Here is a 21,308-nt window from a genome sequence, read left to right on the forward strand (position 1 = left end):
CTTATGCTGTCGATGCCGGCTTGTTCCCAACTTTGATTTGATATTTCAATCATAACTTGGCTGGGACGAGATGAGTATTGTTTCGCAGAAGTAATCCCGGGCGTACAGCTGTGCCGGACTTGAGTGCTATGTCCAGTCGCCGGGCAAGATAGTTGCGATTAGTTGAATAATTCATTGATTTAATTTGTGTGCCTTTGTTGGAAGATACCTACGCTTCTTTTACAAAAAATGTCTCAGTAAAAATAAATATAAATACACGGATAGTGGCCGTCTCGACAGGGCTGGCGATAATATCGCCGTGTGGAGACACCTCCTATGAGAGTATAATATATGTGTAGAAAGCGTGGCACGCCGATAGTATTGCCGCGATTTCCTCGCCTGTGAAGACGGTCCCATAAATTTCGCGCCACCATTAAAGTTCGGTATAGCCGCGGCTCTGTACCTACTTTATTCACTCTCTAGCTGCACTCATAGAACTAAATGTGTGATTAACATATCTGTAAATATATCTCCAAAAGAGTATAAGCATGAATAATGTTTAAGGGAGGAACGTTATATCATCAACAAACATCTCATTACACAATTATACTCATTTTATTTCACTTTAATCTCCATCTAGTTACAGCTGTGGTTCTTCACGTGTAATCTCCATCTCGTGTCTAGTGGTTCGTCATGTGATCATGTGAAGGTCTCGGTGAAGCGCACGGTGCTGCGGCGCGGCGCGGGCGACTCCTCGTCGCTGTCCAGCGCAGGCTCGTACGCCTTGTTGATGTACGCCACGCCGGAGGGACGCCGCGGGAGCTCACCCAGCTGACGAGATTGAGATTGAGAATGAGTATGTTGACTCTACTCTACCACCATGTTATAAATACGAAAGTTTAGAAGGATGAATGTTTGCAACTCTTTCACAGGAATAAGGCTAGATTTCAGGCCGCAGGTTGAGTATAGCTGGGCTAGATGATTTTTATGTCATATTGGCCTCCCTATATTGACACGTAGGATACTTTTGATCCCGAATGAAGTATTTTACATTAAGGTTTTTCAGGGCTTAATTGCTCTCAAACTATAAATTTTATGTTAAAGAAAAATACCTACTACTAACACTTGTCTTGATCAATAAAGAATAGAGAAAATATTCTTGAGTGTTTAAAATTGTCTCTCTTATAACTACAAAGTAATAAGTAGATAAGATGTAGTGTAAATAAGCCAATAAGCTGTCACTGACTCAGCATGTGCTATACAGAAACACATTATATATCCCTTAATACCTGAGCAGCATTGTTGAACATGGCCGAGGCGCGCAGGCTGCCCGGCTTGACGGACTCGCGGCGGTTCTGCAGCGCGCGCAGCGTGGCGCGCCGGGCCACCTCGCTGCTGCCCAGCGACGGCATGCGGTTGATCACCGCTGGAGGAAGTAGAAGGGGAAGTGTTAGATTGGTAATTAAGACCCATATAGGTAGGTACAACTGAACACAAAAGAGTAGAGATTAATGTTTTTGGAACTAAACAGATTTAAACCTGGCAATAAAAAAAAAATTGTGATTTGTGGTCTGTTTCTATGGTTTAAATGTCAAACTCGCCCTGTTCCTGTATAAACAAATCGAATTTTGCTTAATTTTGGAGTTTTGTGGATTGTTGAGTTTGTACACGAAGTGAAAATGAATAAAACCATTCGCAGCGAAGCTAGACAGATGATTTACAGCGTTTACCTACGATGTTTGGCGGAGAATGAGGCTGGAGAAGTATTAGTCAATATATACGATGTTTATGAAAGAGCAGCGTTTTATACTGGTGAGTAGGTACTTAATTTCTAACCATTAACACACATTGCTTATATTTCTTGTAAAAAAGTACTATTTTGATGTAATAGAATGCCTTTCAATGTGTATTTGTTATTCTTATAGAGGTTAGAAAATACTAGTGTCAAACGTTACATGACATCAGGGTCTGGATGCTAATGTTGTTAAAACATCAGGTCTAGATACTTTTTTACTAAGTCCCGTCTCAAAAAGGGTATCGATAAGTTTTACAGCTGTAGGAGTCTATGTGTGTCGGTCTCTCCGTGTTAGAGTACCTATTGTAAAAATATGTGTAAGAATATGTAATGCCGAGTTGCAGAAAGGGACTTTAAGCTAATGTGGACATTAAATCTATGTCTGTCTCTTTCTGTCCGTATACTGTCAAAGCAAGGCAACAATACATTTAATGCCGACATTAACTTAAATATCCTTTCTGCAACTCAGTGTAAGAGTCGGTATAAATTCCCCAGACATAATAATTTGCAAGTCACTGCTTTTCTGACCAATTAAATAATTTGTTGCAGGAAAATCGGTAAACACAGTTTTAGAAGAATTTCCGGGGCACATTTGAACTTTTTCCTGAGCAAGAAAAAACTGTAATAAAATATTGATGTGTGATACTATCACTTTTCTCCTATAGTAATTACATAATGGGATAACCAACACGTGTTTCAGTGCAAAAAAACATTATGAAATACACAATGAAATAAATGTTACAGTTGATTTGATTTAATGAAATTTATTCAAGACTGCCCCCCTCTCCCCTACTAATTTCTTCTCTTAACATAAACCTCCCCAAAAGTGGCATTTTATAATTAGTAAATATTTGAAACATTTCTCGTTTTGATTTTTTCTGCTAAAGTATCATGATACTTTTGTCCGTTTTCTATACTATAATAGTGTGGCCACTTTCTTAGATTGCCACGCCCTCAATTATTCTCTACTCTTTTATGTTCAGATATACATAGTTTCATTTTGATTTTCAAGGTTCAAAAGCAAGAGTGTTACAATGATTGTTCAAACCTGAATGTGTTGTCGCACAAATGTTGGAGTCAAGAAGTGGGTGAGGTGCAGGAAATTTTAAGTAAGCATATGAAAAGCATATGCCTATATTCCTTGAATGTTAGGTCGGAAAATTATTGGAAAGTGTCTATTTAGGAAATTGAACGATCCTAAGCCCTATTTAGAACTAAGCGATATCGCTGCCGATTCATATTGTAAAGAGCTTCAATAAAATTTGAACTCATGAACTAAATTATTATGATACAGAAGCTGTTCAATATGCAGGCTTACTAGCTTGATCAGGGTCCTGCATGACCATAGTGAGTCGTCTCTTGAAGTTGGCGTCCAAGTTGATGGGGGCGCTCTTAGTGTCTCGTTTGTTGAGCAGATTCTGCACAGTCTTGCGTCGGCCGACGTTGTTGCTGGCCGGAGTCAGATCTTCGTCGTTCAGTTTCTGAAGATCTCTGGCGATCTCTATGCCGTTGTTCTCTATGTTTGCTTGGTTGGAGAATTCTTCAACCTGTTGGAAAGGGGTTTTTTCATTTATGCTGATATTCACGAAGGAATTAAAGTTGACCCATTTTGGTTGCTGCCTTGCTGTAACATACCTACTATACAAGATAGAAAGTGACAGACATGCATAGATTTAAGTTCCATCTTGGGTTACCAATATACTTTTTGGTGCAACCCGGCATTGCAAAGTATAGATTGGCAATACGTTTCTGTTTAAGCTAACCAAAAATTCTCAGAAAGGAAATGTAATAAATATGTATAAATTGCTCACCCGTTTAGTGCAGTACCAGTTGAGGTTGACCGTGGACAGCAAGTGGGTGAGTGTTCCCCAGCGGTGGACCACCATCGCCGTGAATTGGATCAACATCACAGACCCAAAGAACACGATGAAAAGGGTACCAATAGGCTCCAGTTGCAAAAAGTCTTGGTCTATAATAATCTGTAAAAAATATTTAGAACTCAATTTACGTACTCAATACAAAGTTGTAGTATGTACGGTGGCCTGCGCCTAAAAGTATACAGGCGGAGTTTTTAAAATAGCGATCTCAAGCTCACATGCTGCTCAAGCACATCCACATAAACACCACGGCTACACACACAACACACAACACGTCCCCGGATTTATAACAGATGCAGCTGGTCCCTTCATCATCAGGGATCGCTATTTTAAAAACTCCGCCTGTATACTTTTAGGCGCAGGCCACCGTACCTATTACAAATTATTTTATGTTTTGGCTATAGACACCCAGTTTTTATCCCTAAACGGACTGCTGCGCTGTGTGAAAGAATCGCAATTATATCTAGATCTTAGAGTAATAACTTACGTAATTTGTTTCCTTTTCATACTGTATGTCCACCTTCTGCCCTATCGGCCACTTGAAGTGCAGTTTGTCTTGGTTCAGCTGCAGCATGAACACTGTCAGCACAAACAGAATGTTCAGCATCAGAAACGCAAACACCATCAAGTCTCGCAGACTCTTCAAATCTGTGCTGATTCTTTCCTGAAAAAAAAATAAAATAATCATTATTATCATCGACCTATTTTATTATGCGTGTGATAACAGATCTGATGCCGAATTGCAGAAAGGAACATTTACAAGGCAGATAGATTTCGACATTAGCTTACTTATATTGCCATAAAAAATCTGCCTGTCTCCTTCTGTCCATATACCGACTACCGACAAAGCACGGCAGTAATACTGTTCCTTTGTGCAATTTATTAATAGAGTGCTATAGTTTATACTTTTCATACGATTTCTCATTACTTCCACCAACCATTTATAATTATGTACTTAATTTTTTACTTCGATTGAGTTTTAAATTACTTACCAGTTCTTTTTTATCTTCGTCAATAGGTCGCAGGTATGTGTCAATGAGATCTTTCCAGAACTCTGTTTCAGCTGTTGGCAAAAAGTCCACTTCACCTTTTTCCAGTTCAGGATCCTCTATCCAGTACGGGTTGATCAAATCATCCCTTTCTTCCTGAAACATAATAATGATTAGTAGTTGAAGTAAATCCAGTAAGTACTTATTTATTTTTTTAGTCTGGTATTTCTTGTGAGAGATTAAACTTTTAACCATGGTGTATAATCTATTACAGCACGTTTACAAAAAATCTTAGTATTCTTACCCTGGGCATTTCACTGGTGTCATCACTTTCGGCATATTCTGGTACCATAGCAAGTGGTTCTCCTCGCAAGCCCATGGAGGAGCGTCGACGCATCGGGGCTGACGGAGGCTCAGCAGGAGAATCTGCACCCCTAAAATAATTTTTAATTACCGTACAATAAGGTACGAAATACAGGTACAAAAAATAAGAATGAGACCCTCAATCTAAGAATCTTATCCAAAATCTAAATTTCCCGTAAACAATCAGTATACTGATTTCAAAACACTTACAAATTTTCCAATTGCTTCTGCATTTTTTCCAGTGTGTTTGATATTTGCATCAGATGCATGTCGTTGCGATGATCGTTAGGATTCATACAGCACATTAGTCTGCACAAACCAGCAACTCCAAACTCTATGGATCCACTGTCCTCCTCAGTTTTACCCAACCATTTCGCAAGGCCTTGAGCTTCCATTTTCTTTTTGGCCTCTTCTGCATCTTTTAGGTCTTGTGCCATTTCCTACGAGGAAGCATTAAGTATTTTATTATCATTTTAATATCTTAAAAGTAAAATTATCTATAATAATAATAATATAAATAATAATAATAAAAAAAAAAATCTTTATTGCGCAAAAGAAATGTTACATAATATTATGTATAATAATAATAATACATAATCTATGAAGTATGTACTGTTTTTTATTATTATTTTATGAATGATACACTTACCTTTGCAGTTTTCTTTTGCGCAACCTCTCGCGTACCCCAAGACACGTTGTTAAGATTACACAGTGAGTAGATAGTGAGCAACATGTACATGCTCGGAATAGTAATGTAGTAGATCAGCAAATACGCAAGACAACCAACTTCCTGCGGATGTAACGCTGCTGTGATGAAGAAGATAGAAAATGTTGCCACTGTGAACATACTAGATGGCGCTAACCACCCATCTTCCATGATTTGCAGTACTATTCCCACCATTACCACCATCATCATCATTGTGTAGAAACAGGTAATTAAATTGGCCAGGAATAGCTGAAAAACAAACAACAAACTTTAATATATATAAAAAACAATAAAATTATCATCTCATCCATGACTCATTATTCTAAATACATACCTGCACTTCAGATTTGCACGTCATGCAGACAATAAGAAACACTGTAACTGGAACTAAATTCCACATTAGAGCATTGATGTTGCTGATTCCAAAGATGGCGTTCAAAGCACCGGTCAACATGAGGAAAATGGTCCCTGGGCCCAGCACCGTACCCAACATTAACGTCATCTGTAACAAAATAAATTAAAGTATACAGTAAAAGCAAGAAGATTTATTTCAGCAACACCTATGTGTTTATGAAATAACATAATTGATCAGCTCAAAGATGGAAAGATGATTATATCGTTGGTATAAAAAAAGCCTCGTAGATGAACTTACTGACCGAATAATCTATTTCTACCGACCAGTGGCCTACAAGCAAAAAAATAATAAATAAGTACTTCAACCTTCCTTATTACCTGGTAGATAATATATAACGTAGAGATGTTATCATTGACTTGGACTGTGCGTTTTGAGTCGGCGAGCAGGTCCAGGATATTGGCCATGGTGGACGGCACCCATCGTCGACGTTGGTTGAAGAACTCTCCGAAGTGTTCGGGGCAGTGAGTGAACGCGTCTGACGCAGCTGAGTACTCTACTCGGTAGCCTCTTTGCAGAAGCAGTGTGCACAGCCAACGGTCCTCGCCTGTAAAAGCACACGTTTTACTCAACTTCATTTGAAGAATTGATTTCATCATTATTATTGATTTTCAAAATTCGCTACAATGAAGACGTGTTACAGGTAGCCGGTAGAATTATGATGTGGAAAGCCGAAGATACAATGATGTGTGTGATGTACTTGATAGAAAATTATACTCAGCAGAAGACAATTATAGTATAATGATGATGATGACGATGATAAAAAACTCTTACCCTGATCGTACTGCACGTAATGTCTAGCTTCGTGTGACGTCAAAGTGTACTTCTTCATTACATTGTCATCCATGAGAGCTTTTCCTCTAAACAATGAGAAGCATCCTGGACTACAAAGTACGCAGCCAATCATGTGTTCTGTAGATTTTTGGAGCCAATGACCAATTGCGTACTCGAACTTTTGATACCATGCCATGAATCCTGGATACGAAAAGAAAGCAAGAGATATAATCAGAAATAAGTACATAGGTATTTGACATTTGGTGCATCAAAAAGTAAATAACATAACATTAAGTAATTCCATAATAGTAAGTATCTTGGATTGTGGATTGTATAGTACAGATCACACATAACTAGCTATTTTAAAATACATAAATCGTGGAAAATATACGTAATTACAAAGATACCGACCAGAGCCTACAGGGTGGATGCGTCCACAAGCAGCTCCAAGGTTCTTGTTTGCGTCCATCAAATGCACCAAGATATGCACAGCGAGCGGCTTGAAGTCAATGTCTCCGTCCAAAGCCAGCAAGTAGGTGTGCTCTGAAATGACCTCCTTTCGCTCCACTGATATCGGCAAATCCATCAGTCGGTGACCGAGGAAGTAGTACATGTACATTACCTGCAAAATGTTTAAGGAAATGGGTGTTTGTTTGACAATGATAGCCAAGTTATTTTAAATGGTTCTTGTAGTTGTAGATTGTTGTGTTTATTTGGTTTGAAATATTTAAAAAAATAACCACTTTACCTGGGACCAACGCTTCCTGTGACGTATCTTAGACTTATCCTTCAAGTGACAAATCATCTTCGTCTTTCCGGGTAACGTCCATACTAATCTGCCTCCGTATGGTGTTGGGTACTTCTTGGGTGGTCTCAGCCTAACATGAGTGTAGTGAACCTCTGACGCCGCTTCGTCAATTGTTTCTACGAGACATTTTACGAAACGGTTCACTTGAGAATCTTCTGCGCTGTGATCAGATACTTCAAACGCATCGTCCATGAAAATGTGAGCTGTAACGGATGGGATGATAAATAATGTTTATAAATTGCCAAAAAAATCCTCGAGTTTGACTAATCACATTAGAGATTTTTTACTTACTTTCTAACTCATAATAGTCATCGTTGATAATATTCAAGTACTTCCTTGCTACGCGGTGAGCGCATTGGTCTTCGTCCATTCGCATGATTGACTTCAAGAACTCGATCATTTCATCTTTAGTTTCATGCCACATCGTTGCGCAAATATAGATCCTTAAAAAACATACTTGAGTTATTTAAACACAGATTAAAACAACACATTTTATTTATTCATGAATGGTTTCATATTTGTCTAATGGAAGTACTAACCTTGTAACTTTATCAGAAGGCTTAACATCTGCGGCATCAATACTTTCTCGACTTTGATTTTCATCAGGGTATTCCTGTTAAAATATGATATCAAACTTATTATCTACTATCGTGGCTACGGATATTTAAGATACTAATGTTAATCCTACTTACGTCGCTGATAGGATCATCATCATCCTTAGTTCTATTCAACAGGAGCGACTGATCGATAAGGATTCCGTTGTACCAAGGCTTTCTGAACAGATTGTCCATGGCTGCGAGTCTCTTGCACCGTGGCTGCCACGTGTGGAAGGTGACCCATGCTTGTGACACCAGCCATAGTAGCCAGATCCAGACCTTTTCGTTGGTTATGTAATTCCAGACGTAGTACACTGGAAAGAAGACAAAATCGTTATTTATAACTATGGTATGAGTTTGATTCACTGTATGAAATTAAGTATACATATACAATACAGAGTATATTTTTATTTAGAATGTACTGCACAGTCTCTATTATGATCAATATAAACACATAAAAAGTTTAACTTACCTGGAGGTATTGCAAATGTTAAATAATCGGGGATGCCATTGTGAAATGCGCAGGTATCATTATTTTTGAGTCCAGCAAAGACAATCAACAAGTTTACCGTCAAAGGTCCGACCAGACTGAGGGCAAAAGTGAAGCTGAAGTTCTGTATGAGGATCTTGCAGGCAAACTTGCCCATGTAGAAGCACAAGTAGCCAGATAAGACCTGCGTCAGGGCAGCCCACAGGGGTGCCTGCCACCAAATTGGCAGTACTTTTGGTTCTCCCGTCGGTTCATAGCTTACTTCGCTTTGTAATGCATCTGTGATTTGTATCAGGACCTGAAATTTAAAAGCTGTTTGATTCAACATCATTGACTATCAAGGAATCTATAGGGAGTCTACCTATATATTGTTAAGATATAACTATTTACATTGACTTTTTATATTATAAATCTAGACAATTCGTTTTGTTTTAAAAACAAAACTAAGTATTACTCTAAAGTTTATAGACCTTACCTCTTGGACAGATAGATTTCGGTCATCAAAAATTTCAGGTACTTTTGTGAAGAAAGCCAAAGGGTCATCACCTTGTATGTATAAAGTAAAAACTATACATGACATGAAAAGGAAGATCCTCCATACAGACAGCGCGCGCTCCGTGTAGTAGCGAGACTTCTTCAAATTGCCTCTCAAGTTATGCAGCATGATCAGAAACACTGAAAGTGTAAATAAAATATTCAGAAACAATTGAGTAACGATACAAATAAATAAATAAATATGTGGGGACATCTCACACACGGCTATCCGACCCCAAGCTAGGCAGAACCTGTGTTACGGGTGTCGGACAGCTGATATATCTACACAAATACATAGATACATAGATAGATAGATACTAAATATAAATATCAACACCCAAGACCCGAGTACAAATATCTGTCTTTAAACAAATATCTGCCCCAGCCGGGAATCGAACCCGGGACCTTCGGCATACCAGTCAGAGCCACTAACCACTACGCCATTCGACCGTCAAATGTACTCAAGCATCGCAAATTTCCCTTATTATAAGAAATTTACCACTTAGCCCCAATTAATTGCCACTTAGCCCCAATTTCGCCATACTTAGATCATAACCAGGGATTAGTGGTTGACTTTTGACACATCCGTCAAGAATTTAATGTGGAGATGACGTATGTATAATTGATGAACCAATCCCTTGTTATGATCTAACCAAGTATGGCGAAATTGGGGCTAAGTGGCAATTTCTCCATTCTCGGTTATCGAACCGACAGGGATTGATTTATAAATTAAACGTCATTTCCATATAAAATTCATGACAGATGTGTCAAAAGTTAACCATTACTCCCTGGTTATGCTCTAACAGAGAATGGTGAAATTGGCACTAAAGCTCTTAGTGCTAAACAAGACACTTACTAGAAGACTTCTTATCAACATAGTTGATATAATTCTCCCACCAGCCAAGAGAAATGAACACGCAAGCAACAGGAATGCACCACAATTCTCCCGAATTCTCCGTCGTGAGTGGCCAGACGACAAACGCAGTGACTTGAGCAGACACGGCCATAACATCCAAGACTATCTTTAGCTGGTAAGTGCTATCGGTGTAGTCTCTGGAGACCAGGTTGAGGAGACCGGGGACGAAGCACATGGCGTTCATCAGCATGGCTCCCTTCACCACGTCCAGAGCTGGGAGGATGGTGAGCACCAGCATAGCGTAGCCGACCGTCTCTAGTGATGCTATTATGAATGACTGAAATAAATAAAAATATGTATGCTGAATGTGATGTCAGAGCAAGGGACATAAAAGTATATTTTAAAATACTTCAGACCAATGTGCCATCAATGTATCAAAAAATATAATTTTTTAGTTTTTGTCAAATTTAAATTTATTTTGCTACTTTTCATATGAAACTACATCTATTAGGTAGGTAACTACTACTTCAAGAAAGGGGGAAGTAGGTGCAAGTAGGTACCTAGCTCCTATGTAGCTCTTATGCAGCTTTTTCTTTAGTTATTCTTTCGAGTGGTTTAAATACTTACAAACATAAATTCCATAATAGAAGGCTTAACAGAAGTTTTGAAAAAACATATCCTAGCCGATCGGAACAAGGTTAATACTTCAGGGAATCCAAACACTATGAGAGCTGCCCACAGCCACGCCAGCCGCTCTTCAAAAGGCAAAACTGTTTCAAACTGTTTGTCCAGAGCTGAAAAAATATGAATTTTTATATACTTACACAACACAGTATGCTAACATGTGTTATCTTAAACCAAATGGTTGGGGTTAGTCAGGATATCACTCTATACCTTTATACTTTTCTCGTACGTCTTTTGGATATTACTGAGTGACAAAGATAAACTACAAAAACACTATGTAAAAAAAACATTGTAGAACAAAGATTTAACCCAGATTCAAGCCAGAAAGCAGCCTGGTAATTGGAAATGAAATAAAATGTTCTTAATTCGTCGTAAAATTTTACAATAATTTTGTCGATAGTCATAATTATTACTCTACCACCATTTCACAAAGGCTCCGTCACACGGCTTTTCAACATTGAAGTGTATTGAAGATGTCTCTGAACTTACCCAATTGCACATTACAGTACGGAATCACCCGCCCTTTCTTCAACTGAGACGTAATAAACAGCAACGTCCCTTTCGACAACACAGCTGAGCCCAAGACGAAGATGAACACAAAAACGTAGGCTAGCAGTTTGAGTCCCTTCACACTGGCATCGATCCACACGGTGGACGCCATGGACCCACTCTCCTTCTTGACTGGGAGTTCTCTGAACAGGTTCCACGCTTTCGTCTCTTGAGCTGCTCTTTGGCTGGAATAAATTGGAAGTATTTCTTTGAGTAAGTACCTATATGAAGTTTTTTTGAGGAATTTGGTGTAAGTGTGAGTGCACTTATCATTACTCGTAAGTGTAGTGTAGCGAAGTTTTCAGGTGTTCATTTTTTAGGAAAATTAAGATATGTTTTAGAATAATTGAGATTAGTCCTAACATTTTATATTCGTACGTAACAGAATGAGCGTAAATATTTCATACATTGTGTGCAAACAAATAATAACATCCTGTCGTTATCTCTATTGTAAATTATCTATAGCTTAACTACAGGAAATACCATTGCAATCGATGCCAATGTAAGATTGCAATCAAGTATACACAATGTTCATGTTTATTGTAAAAAAATATATAAGTATTTATAAAACTAAGTTTTCATCTGAGTATATATTTTACATCCTGTTGTGTTTTTTTTACAGTAGTTTAAAGTACCTACCTATCAATCACTTAGATTAAAAATATACCAACAATATGTAGTGTCCAATGTAACGTTTCGAAAAATAACACTCTTCTTAGAAGAAGAGCACTGAGCTCTTATTTTGAATTAGGTCGGTTAGAAGATTTTTGGGACTTTATTCATTGGTACAAAAGTTGTCATTGTGTAAAACTTGAAAAGTTTTGACAGTAAACAAAATACGGACACTTGTTTGCTGTATTTTTGACACACACACCATCTAGTTGGTATATTGTTAATATCAAACAGTGCATACTTACTCCAAGTCCTCGGCATCGGGGTCGTCATAGAACCCATCATAGTCGGAGTCTGACCCATCACTGTCGTCCTTCAGACCTTTCACCCCGCGCGATTGCGCCATCTCTGTACGTGATTACGGCTCTGAAACATTATTGTCGAGTTGCAGAAAGGAACTTTGAGCCAAAATATTGTATAGTTATGTAAAATATTGTTTAGATATAAGGCAACCCTAGATTAAGATTAATTTAAGTAGTGTATGTCTCGATGAGACTGGCATGGTCACAGTGTATTTTAAGTGACCTAAGTCTCTTTAATAAATAAGGAATTAAAAAAAGCTTAAGTCAACATTAGCCCCCTTATTATTATAAAATGTTTTTTTTTATTTTGTCAGAGAGGGACAAAACATTTCAATAGCTAAAACGTCCTATAACTTTTCTATGAATAAGGGGCTAAATCTGCGTCTGTGTCTTTTTTTTATCCGTATACTGCCGAAGCAAGGCAGCAATTATTTTTTTTCAAATTCTGAAAGTATATTCAACTGAGTGTTTATTACAAACGATAAATATAGGTATATATTGTGAGTTGTATGGATGGAACAATGCAGTCACAAATTTTAATCTTCACCAATTGGAAACCAACAGAAAGTAGAATTTAGAGAGTTAGAAGGTTACAACAACAACCAACAACAAACACTCACACCTTTTACTATTGTACTCCCTTGCGGGGTAGGCAGAGGTGCATTGCTGCACCCACTTTTCGCCAGTGTTATGTTAGTTCCAATGTTAGAAGGTTACCTACCTATTTTTCTAAATATATGTTTCCGCGTCTTCACAAAACCACTGAACTTCACAAATACCAAACCAAACTCAGACACAATCAGGAAACCATATGAAAAACAATCCTATGACCATTCAATGGCGAGATAGTTAAATATTTATAACATGATTATCAATAATTATCATACATTGATACTATAATTGTCGCGATATTGTTGCTTATCACCGTTTTGATTCATTTCTTATCTACTTAATTAGCCGTGATTTATTTTGATCGATAACTTTTGGCTTTGACATTACCATTGCTATTTGAAAAATAGTAGCGTTATCTAACTAAGTGGAATGTATAAAAAAAAAATTGGGTAACCAAAAACCGGGGACAAATTGTTATGTAGAATATGAACCTACTTCCTGGTACATATAAAAAAATAAAAACATCTGTTGTGAAATTAACACATAATATGTAATAACTTTTAACGTCTGAATAAATTTAGTTTTTATCTAACCTTTTAATTCATCCGAGGCGGTGTTTAAAAGACTTACATACGAGTTATTTGCAGTTATCTTGACCCTTCACAAACATAATAATAAAGAGTATTCTATTTATTGAGTCCGTTATCTTGCTTATGAGTCATTTATTTAGTTGTTGTATGCGCCGTAAGAGACAATTTTTTAGTCACAACTTGTAAATGTTGTAATTGTTCTTAGTGTAAAAATAAAGTTTATTCTATTCTCTATTTATATTACATGGCATGTACCTACAATACAATACCTAATATACAATACATTCCATGATTTGAACCGAATCAGACGACGAGGTCTTATCCGTTATTTATACTCAAGTGAAACTAACCTGGTTTCCACTTTACCGATCCAAAATGTTTTATTTAATGCTTAAGTGATGTCACTAGAGTTTATGGTTATTCTCAGAAGGTCTATAAGTTTTCGCTACTTATGAAATGATATACGAAATTCACTTAATTTTTTAATACACTTAACACGAAACTTAGAATATCACAGTATAACTTAAATCAGATCTTTTTGTAATTTCTACTAACTAATAACACATTCTCTTAACATTATTTTTTGAATTATGCAGGTAGGTAGTGCAGGCAGTTTGTTTATATAGATAAAGGTAATTCCCCTGAATTATGATATCAGTACAAAATATAATTGACTATATTTTCCTTGTACCTAGGTACCTACTTAAGTTATCACATTTGAATGAGGTTATCAAGCGCGTATTTAGATTCTCTGAAACCTTCACTCAGTGACACATTTTTTTTAAACTGTACGTAGAGTTGACTCACATACAATAAATCCACTTTTCGCTATATTTAGGCTGAACAGGGGATTAGGTACTAATTCTATGAAGCCAAGAATCCCCAGTATTTGACACCGCTCGAGTAATCAACAGTGAGGTTGGGGAAACGTCCAACTTGTCAAAAACTTGGCCTGTTTTGGATGTGCTTACATTTTCAACGACTTCGCACTTTCGCTGAGAAAACCTTGTCAGACGAAAATGATTAATTTTCATCTCTACTACGTTGTGACAAGAATTGTTGTAGGAAAATGTGGTTGAAATGCGTAGAGAAAGTTTTTTCTTGCTGTTCAATCATGCTGCAAAAGGCAACAGTTTTAAGGTAAAACGGCGAGCGAAAACTCTTCAAAGTTATTCATTTTTGTTTCAGGAGTTTTGCCTGCCTACTGTTTTGAAGGCGTTGATTTATTTTGCAGTATTTAGGTAGGTACATAATAGTTTCGATTTTTTTACAAATGGTAAGTACGTGGTAATTATCAGTTGAAAATCAGCCAATCACAGGAATCACAGCCCTATATTTCAAAGGTAGTTGTGAAAAGTTGCGAAATCTTTAATAAGTAACCTTTGACGACCGAATGGCGTTGTAGTTAGTGACCCTGACTACTGAGCCGAAGGTCCCGGGTTCGATTCCCGGCTGGGGCAGATATTTGTTTAAACACAGATATTTGTTGTCGGGTCTTGGGTGTTGATATTTATATTTAGTATCTATCTATCTATGTGTTTGTGTAGATATATCAGCTGTCCGACACCCATAACACAGGTTCTGCCTAGCTTGGGGTCGGATGGCCGTGTGTGAGATGTCCCCACATATTATTAACCTAGATACTTATGTACTCGAAGATCGCTCATCTGCCCAACAGGAATATGTTATTGGTTATTGTTACCCAGAGATTTTAAGTAAAGATGGTGAAAGGCACATCGCATTACGATTGCCGATACAATTTATCGTGCCGATAATTCTTTTCGCCCGTGTTCGCGGGACCATCAACTCAGATAAAGGATAAAATATTAGGAAATATTTCCTAAAGGTCCTTACCGTGGGGCGGTATGACGAAGTGGGAATAACGGGCTTATTGGAAAATTATATCTAGCTAAATTGATGTCGGCACAGCAGTTCGGGTCCCTATACTGAAAATGTTCGTGTGAAATAGGTATGTAGTAAAATACGGTGGAGTATCAATATCTTAAAATATTATTAGGTATATATTTTTTATAATTATTATGGAATATCCACCAATCAGCATTAAAGCAAAAAAATTGATGAATATTATGTCATTGTGATCTAGGCGCATACTTTCGCTAAGGTCTGCTCCGCTTTGCTTTTCTTGCCTGTTTCTAATAAATTATGGATACAGTTTTTGTGGATAGACAACTATTATTGGGTTGGCTTTCAAAATATTTAATCGTCATGTAGATTAACAGGTAGCATAAGGGTTATAAAAAATAATGTACTTACAACGTAAGTTTGTAGTTTTTTGGAGACCAATTAATTTAGCGTGCAATTCAGTAGGTAGGTACTTAAGTTTTTTTTATTATTTATGCACACCTATACAAATACCTATCTAACCCGGCTGGGGATCGAATCCGGACCCTCGGCACAGCAGTCAGAGTTACTAACCAACGCACCACTGGCTGGTATTCATTCTCGTCACGCGTGCACAATTCGCAGGCTCTGTACAAGAGCTTTGTAAACTGTGCGTGACGGAAATAAAACATTTCGCACTGAAGGAACTAATAGGGACTGCCCCTGCTTTTGTTTGTGAAAGATTGAAAGGGAAGTCGTTAAAATGTAATCTTTACGAGGTGCTAAAGAAAAAAATACGTTTTTTACAGTTATTACCAGAGAGGTACACATATTGATGAAACTAGGTAAGTACCTACGTTTTACGTTTTCTTCAGAAATATGACTAAAATAATAAAAAAATTATCCATGAATAGATAATATATCTCTTCATCTAATCTAAACTAACGGAGGACAAAATATGTCTAGGGAAATATAGCAAACTAAATTATATGACTCGCCCTTATTAGTTTGACAAAGTCGTCGGATGACCTTCTACTGGACATTGTCTGAAGGTTCGTATTCTACAGTGACCTATAGCAGCGGCAGCGGCTTTCAAATCGTACATCGCATAATTTAATAATGTGAGTGTACTTCAGACCTACTACTTCGTGGAAGTATTGCTTCAAATAATTTTAGCGGGACTTTTTCACTAGACTTTTGCATACATACAATCATGCTCACGACTGTAATCCCCTAACGGGTAGCTACGACTCGCTCACGAATCACCAGATGTTTGCTGTTCAGTGTTCACTAGGCTTTTGTATGAAAAAACTGTAGAATACGAGTCTACGGCCCGGAGAGACCCTTCCCAAGTAAAGTAATCTGCTGTGACGGAGTACAAATAGTTCGAATAGTAAAAAGTTTGGTGTCCGATTCTAGTTCACATGTTTGATGTCATCTGATCTGGGGCTTTTCTTGTTCTTATTGCGAAAAAGTGGGTGTTGTACAGTCGGCCACGCAGTTAGTGGAGGCTTAGAGAAGTAAACCTTAAGTGAGTTATGCCGGGGTTAGATATTTATGTGGTAGACTATAATATATACATTATACAATACCCGGAATACAAAATAATGTGACAAAGCTTTTGTGAAATGTGGTAGTTAGAGATAATTATAAAAAATTTGGTCTTATAAACAACAATTCAAAATTTCTTTTATAATTATTGTCCTTGGTTTGATAGAAAGGTTTGGTCGATAGAACTAGCTCATAGAACTAGTTCTATCATTAATTATATAATAGTTATATAATTGCGTATTATGCATAAATTGCATAAATTGCATAATACGCAATTATACAGGCTGTTCCACTTCAGCGGTCGCTGGAAAAGCTACTTAGTACTTAAATACATAATATAAATAACTTGCGTCCAATAAGGTGGTATACCGGAAGGATATCGAAAACGGTAGTTCGATTCTTGGAAGGAGCTTAAATGTATGTCTCATGCATAACGTATTATTTTATACGTCTTGAAAGCACCGGAAATGGTGTTTTCCTAGTATCGGAGATACAATCATGGAAATAATTTATTGCTGTATGTATTATCGATATCTGCAACGATCCATTCGTGTCGGCTATTTCTGACATCTCAAAATAATATTATGTTATTATTATTATGTGTATCAATTATGTATTATGCGTCAGAACTAGCAGAATTTAAAATGAGAGTTATAAACTAAGCACAACAAATAAACTGCCGGGCAATGAAAAAGTTCCACTCACAAAATGCAGACAACAAACGATCCAAGTTTTTCCAAAGATTTAATTTAAAATTGGAACAAAATATTACTACTATTTTTGTTGGTAATGTCCTGATAGTCTGTTAAATGTACTACAATGTTGTAGAAGACGGTATTAACCTAGCCTTTTCCGTTTAGAAGTAATTTGGTGCTTTTCTCAGTGGAACCTTTTCATTGCCCGTGAGTGTATTATAATATGAAAGTCGTTGTAAAAACAATAACTTATTTATTAACGCGAGTGTGAAACTAGTCGCTAAAAGAACGGATTTCTGAAATTAATTTATCCGGAGCTCCTACAATTATACCGGAGCGTTTCTTCCACGGACACAATGCCACAAAGCGTGTAACTATTTCATTAACTAAGTACCGGCTTCTATTAGATTTCTCTCAATGCCCGGCTGAATAATGCAAAAGGTCCGGAGACCTATTCTCGTGTCAAAAAAGTGTGCTTTGAACTGTAGCACTAGGTAAGGGTGCTTACATAGAGAATCGGGTTCCCTGTATCTACCTGTACCGGTAACCTGACTATGGGAAAGCGCTCACTCACAGAGCATTTCCCGGATTTTTTAATGTCATGAGCGCTTTCGCATTATCAGGTTACCGGTACAGGTAGATACAGGGAACCCGATTCTCTATGTAAGCACCCTTACCTAGTGCTACAGTTCAAAGCACACTTTTTTGACACGAGAATAGGTCTCCGTAAGCACCCTTATGCGTGAGACAGATACACACACAGATATAGAGATACACCAACACGTTAAACTTATAACACTCTGTCGAAGGTTAAAAACAGCAATCCAGGTGAATATACAATTCTAAATGAATATTTATGGTAACCGCTATCTATTCTATTCTATTCTATTCTATTCTCTGTGGGGGTGTAAGTACCTGCACCTGGCTCTCTCGAGTGGAACCTTTGTGGATATACCCAAGGTCTAAACTGCCTTCCTAAGCTTGGAACATTTCCCACCACGCTGGTCCACTGCGGGTTGGTGGGTTCACATATCTAGATGTGCTAGATCTAGATATGCAGGTTTCCTCACGATGTTTTCCTTCACCGTAAGAGCGATGGTATACATTGTACTTAAGTTAAAAGAACTCATTGGTACATGTCAGCGCCGGGATTCGAACCCGCATCTCTTGCGTGAGAAGCGGGCGCTTACCCGACTGAGCTACCACCGCTCCTACACGGTAACCGCTATAAAATAAGACCTACATCTTAATCAAAGCTGGCTGAATTTTTATTTCATGGCTTTTTTTCATCGAAATCTAAGTACGGAAAAAATATTCTAAGTACCTACCTAACAATAATCTGAGGGGGAGGGCGAGTAGAATTGGTCCTTATATTACTGAAAATTGCTTAACTTCACTGAAGCTAGATCAATGCTTCTCTTACTACTGAAATATTCAATATAAATATAATATATAATTATGTACATAGGTATATGTGGTTTGCCCACTTACCCGACAACTCTCTCAGTAAAAGCTTGCTAGTGTTGTGATCCACCAACCCGCAGTACCTAGGCCAGCGTGGTGGACTAGGCCTAAACCCTTCCTTCATTGGAAGGAGACCCGTGCCCCAGCAGTCGGGACGTGATGGGTCGCGATGAAATATAATTATGGTTGGTGTTAAGAATAAGGCCCCGCGCCGCCCTTCGTTATACGAGTGCAATTTCTGTCTCAACCGCTTCTCCACCCTCGCATTCTGATGAAAAGTTAAAATTAGTTTTTAATAATAATAATAATAAAGCCTTTATTCAATAGAAATTTTTAACATGCAATTGACATTATTAAATTAAATTCACTTTATAATTATTCATGCATTTTTTAAGAATTATATAAATTTATAAGTTTAGTTTTTGACCTGTATCAATTCACTATACCTACCTATACCTAACAACTTATTAAACCTAGTCACTGTAAACTACACTAATAAAATATTTTATTATAAAAAACTACCAGGAACACATACACTTACGATAAACAAGGGTATACTAAGCCGAAACCAGCATGTGCAGCATGTTACATCCTAAGCCCGAAATTGAAATCAGAATTTCAAAATTCGCGAAAAAATATTTCAATTTTCTATCGAAACTTAGTTGGTCACGAGACTTTTTACTATGGAGAATGAATATTTTTTTTCGCGAATTTCGAAATTCTGATTTTAGATTCGGACTTAGATATAACATGCTGCACATGCTGGTTTCGGCTTAGTATACCGTTTTTGCAACACCCTGTATAGTGAGTTAGTGACGTTTGAAAAAAAAAATCTAATAATAGAACTTAAAAAAAACTATTGAAAAATGAACGAAAAAGTATGAAGTGAATGAAACTTTCATTTTTACTTATTCAGGTTACCTAGTACCTACCTGTCACAGCCACGGAGAGCTAATTTGAGAATATAAAAGTGAGTGCCCGGACAAAGAATGAGAGGTTTTGTTTGAAATAATTAAATTAAATTGCCTTTGTCATTTCGTAATGAGCTAAATTCTTCGCTGTTGACTTAAATTCTTTTTGCCCTGTTAGATTAGGACTTACATAAAAGTTCGTAGCACTCTGAAGATGCGATCAAGATGTAAGTATATAAGAATTTCGTACAGGCATACCTTATAAAAAAGGAAGGTTTGTTTCATATTTGAAAATTTCACATATTTTTAACGTAGCTATATTTATAAAAGAAAGTCGTGTTAGTTACACAATTTTTAATTCAGGTTCCGCTGAACGGATTTGACTGAAAATTTTCACGGAGGTTGCCAAGAATCAGGAGAAGGCCATACATTTAGACGGCCGACTGGTGTAGTGGTTAGTGACCCTGACTGCTAAGCCGAAGGTCGAGACCTTCGGTCGGTTCGATTCCCGGCTGGGGCAAAAATTTGTTTAAAGACAAGATATTTGTACTCGGGTCTTGGGTGTTGATATTTATAATTAATATGTATCTAACTATGTATTTGTGTAGATATATCAGCTGTTCGATACACATAATACAGGCTCTGCCTAGCTTGGGGTCGGATGGCCGTGTGTGGATGTCCCCACATATTATATTATTATAATTTAGAAATTTCCACGTGAACTATTTTAACGCAAAGTGGAGTTCACGGGCAACATCTATGTAGTTTATATTTTATTTAAAAAAAAAAATTGCTAATATTCTTAAATAAATAAATTCTAAATCAATATTTTTTGTACATTTCACGTTCCAAAACTCACTCTGCTACTAAAGGAAATTAAAATAAGGACTTATTATCAGTCCTAGTGAACTACTGTTGCTGAAAATTCACGGAATATTCCGCAGAAGCTCTTAAAATATCACCCTGTTTTATTTATGGCATATCATTTACATAATAATAGAGATAAATACTGCCTCGCAATTTGGTACAGAAGGGTGTGACTTTAATAGCACGCCGTATTTACTTTGTTATGTATTTATTAAAGACATTTCTGGCACACATTTGCTTGTCATTTACGTTGAGACTATGGTATACAATTATCAGTTTAGAGACTTACTTTATCATCAATTAGCTACAATGAACTTGTATAATTACGTGCGGTGCCACTGTGTTAGAAATGATTTTTTTCGGACACGTACGTTTTATACGATTATATTT

At 37.2% G+C, this 21,308-nt stretch overlaps 1 protein-coding gene across 1 annotated transcript; it reads right to left on the minus strand.

Annotated features, from left to right (window-relative positions):
* Positions 1-575: 575 nt before the first annotated feature.
* Positions 576-13,216, minus strand: LOC105394984 (chitin synthase chs-2-like). The gene is made up of 24 exons (XM_038114800.2): positions 13,108-13,216; positions 12,330-12,450; positions 11,353-11,597; positions 10,807-10,973; positions 10,180-10,516; positions 9,265-9,464; positions 8,772-9,087; positions 8,396-8,613; positions 8,243-8,316; positions 7,995-8,146; positions 7,644-7,906; positions 7,307-7,517; positions 6,896-7,096; positions 6,442-6,668; positions 6,044-6,211; positions 5,653-5,958; positions 5,214-5,443; positions 4,945-5,074; positions 4,644-4,796; positions 4,139-4,315; positions 3,586-3,753; positions 3,093-3,321; positions 1,269-1,405; positions 576-810 (listed from the first exon to the last, which is right to left on the minus strand). The coding sequence occupies exons 2-24, from the start codon at positions 12,428-12,430 to the stop codon at positions 679-681; spliced, it is 4,542 nt and encodes a 1,513-aa protein (XP_037970728.2). The 5' UTR covers positions 12,431-12,450; positions 13,108-13,216; the 3' UTR covers positions 576-678.
* Between the last annotated feature and the right edge of the window lie 8,092 nt (positions 13,217-21,308).

This window comes from Plutella xylostella, chromosome 8, assembly GCF_932276165.1.
Source record: "Plutella xylostella chromosome 8, ilPluXylo3.1, whole genome shotgun sequence".
Taxonomy (NCBI): Eukaryota; Metazoa; Arthropoda; class Insecta; order Lepidoptera; family Plutellidae; genus Plutella; species Plutella xylostella.

Bases quoted from the DNA above. Each gene is read 5' to 3' on its own strand.
- LOC105394984 (XM_038114800.2), bottom strand. From the start codon at position 12,430: ATGGCGCAATCGCGCGGGGTGAAAGGTCTGAAGGACGACAGTGATGGG. The intron at 6,669-6,895 runs GTAAGAGTTTTT...GTGCTTTTACAG, and splicing joins TTACGTGCAGTACGATCAGG to GCGAGGACCGTTGGCTGTGC. The intron at 5,444-5,652 runs GTAAGTGTATCA...GCTTCCTCGTAG, and splicing joins CGCAAAAGAAAACTGCAAAG to GAAATGGCACAAGACCTAAA.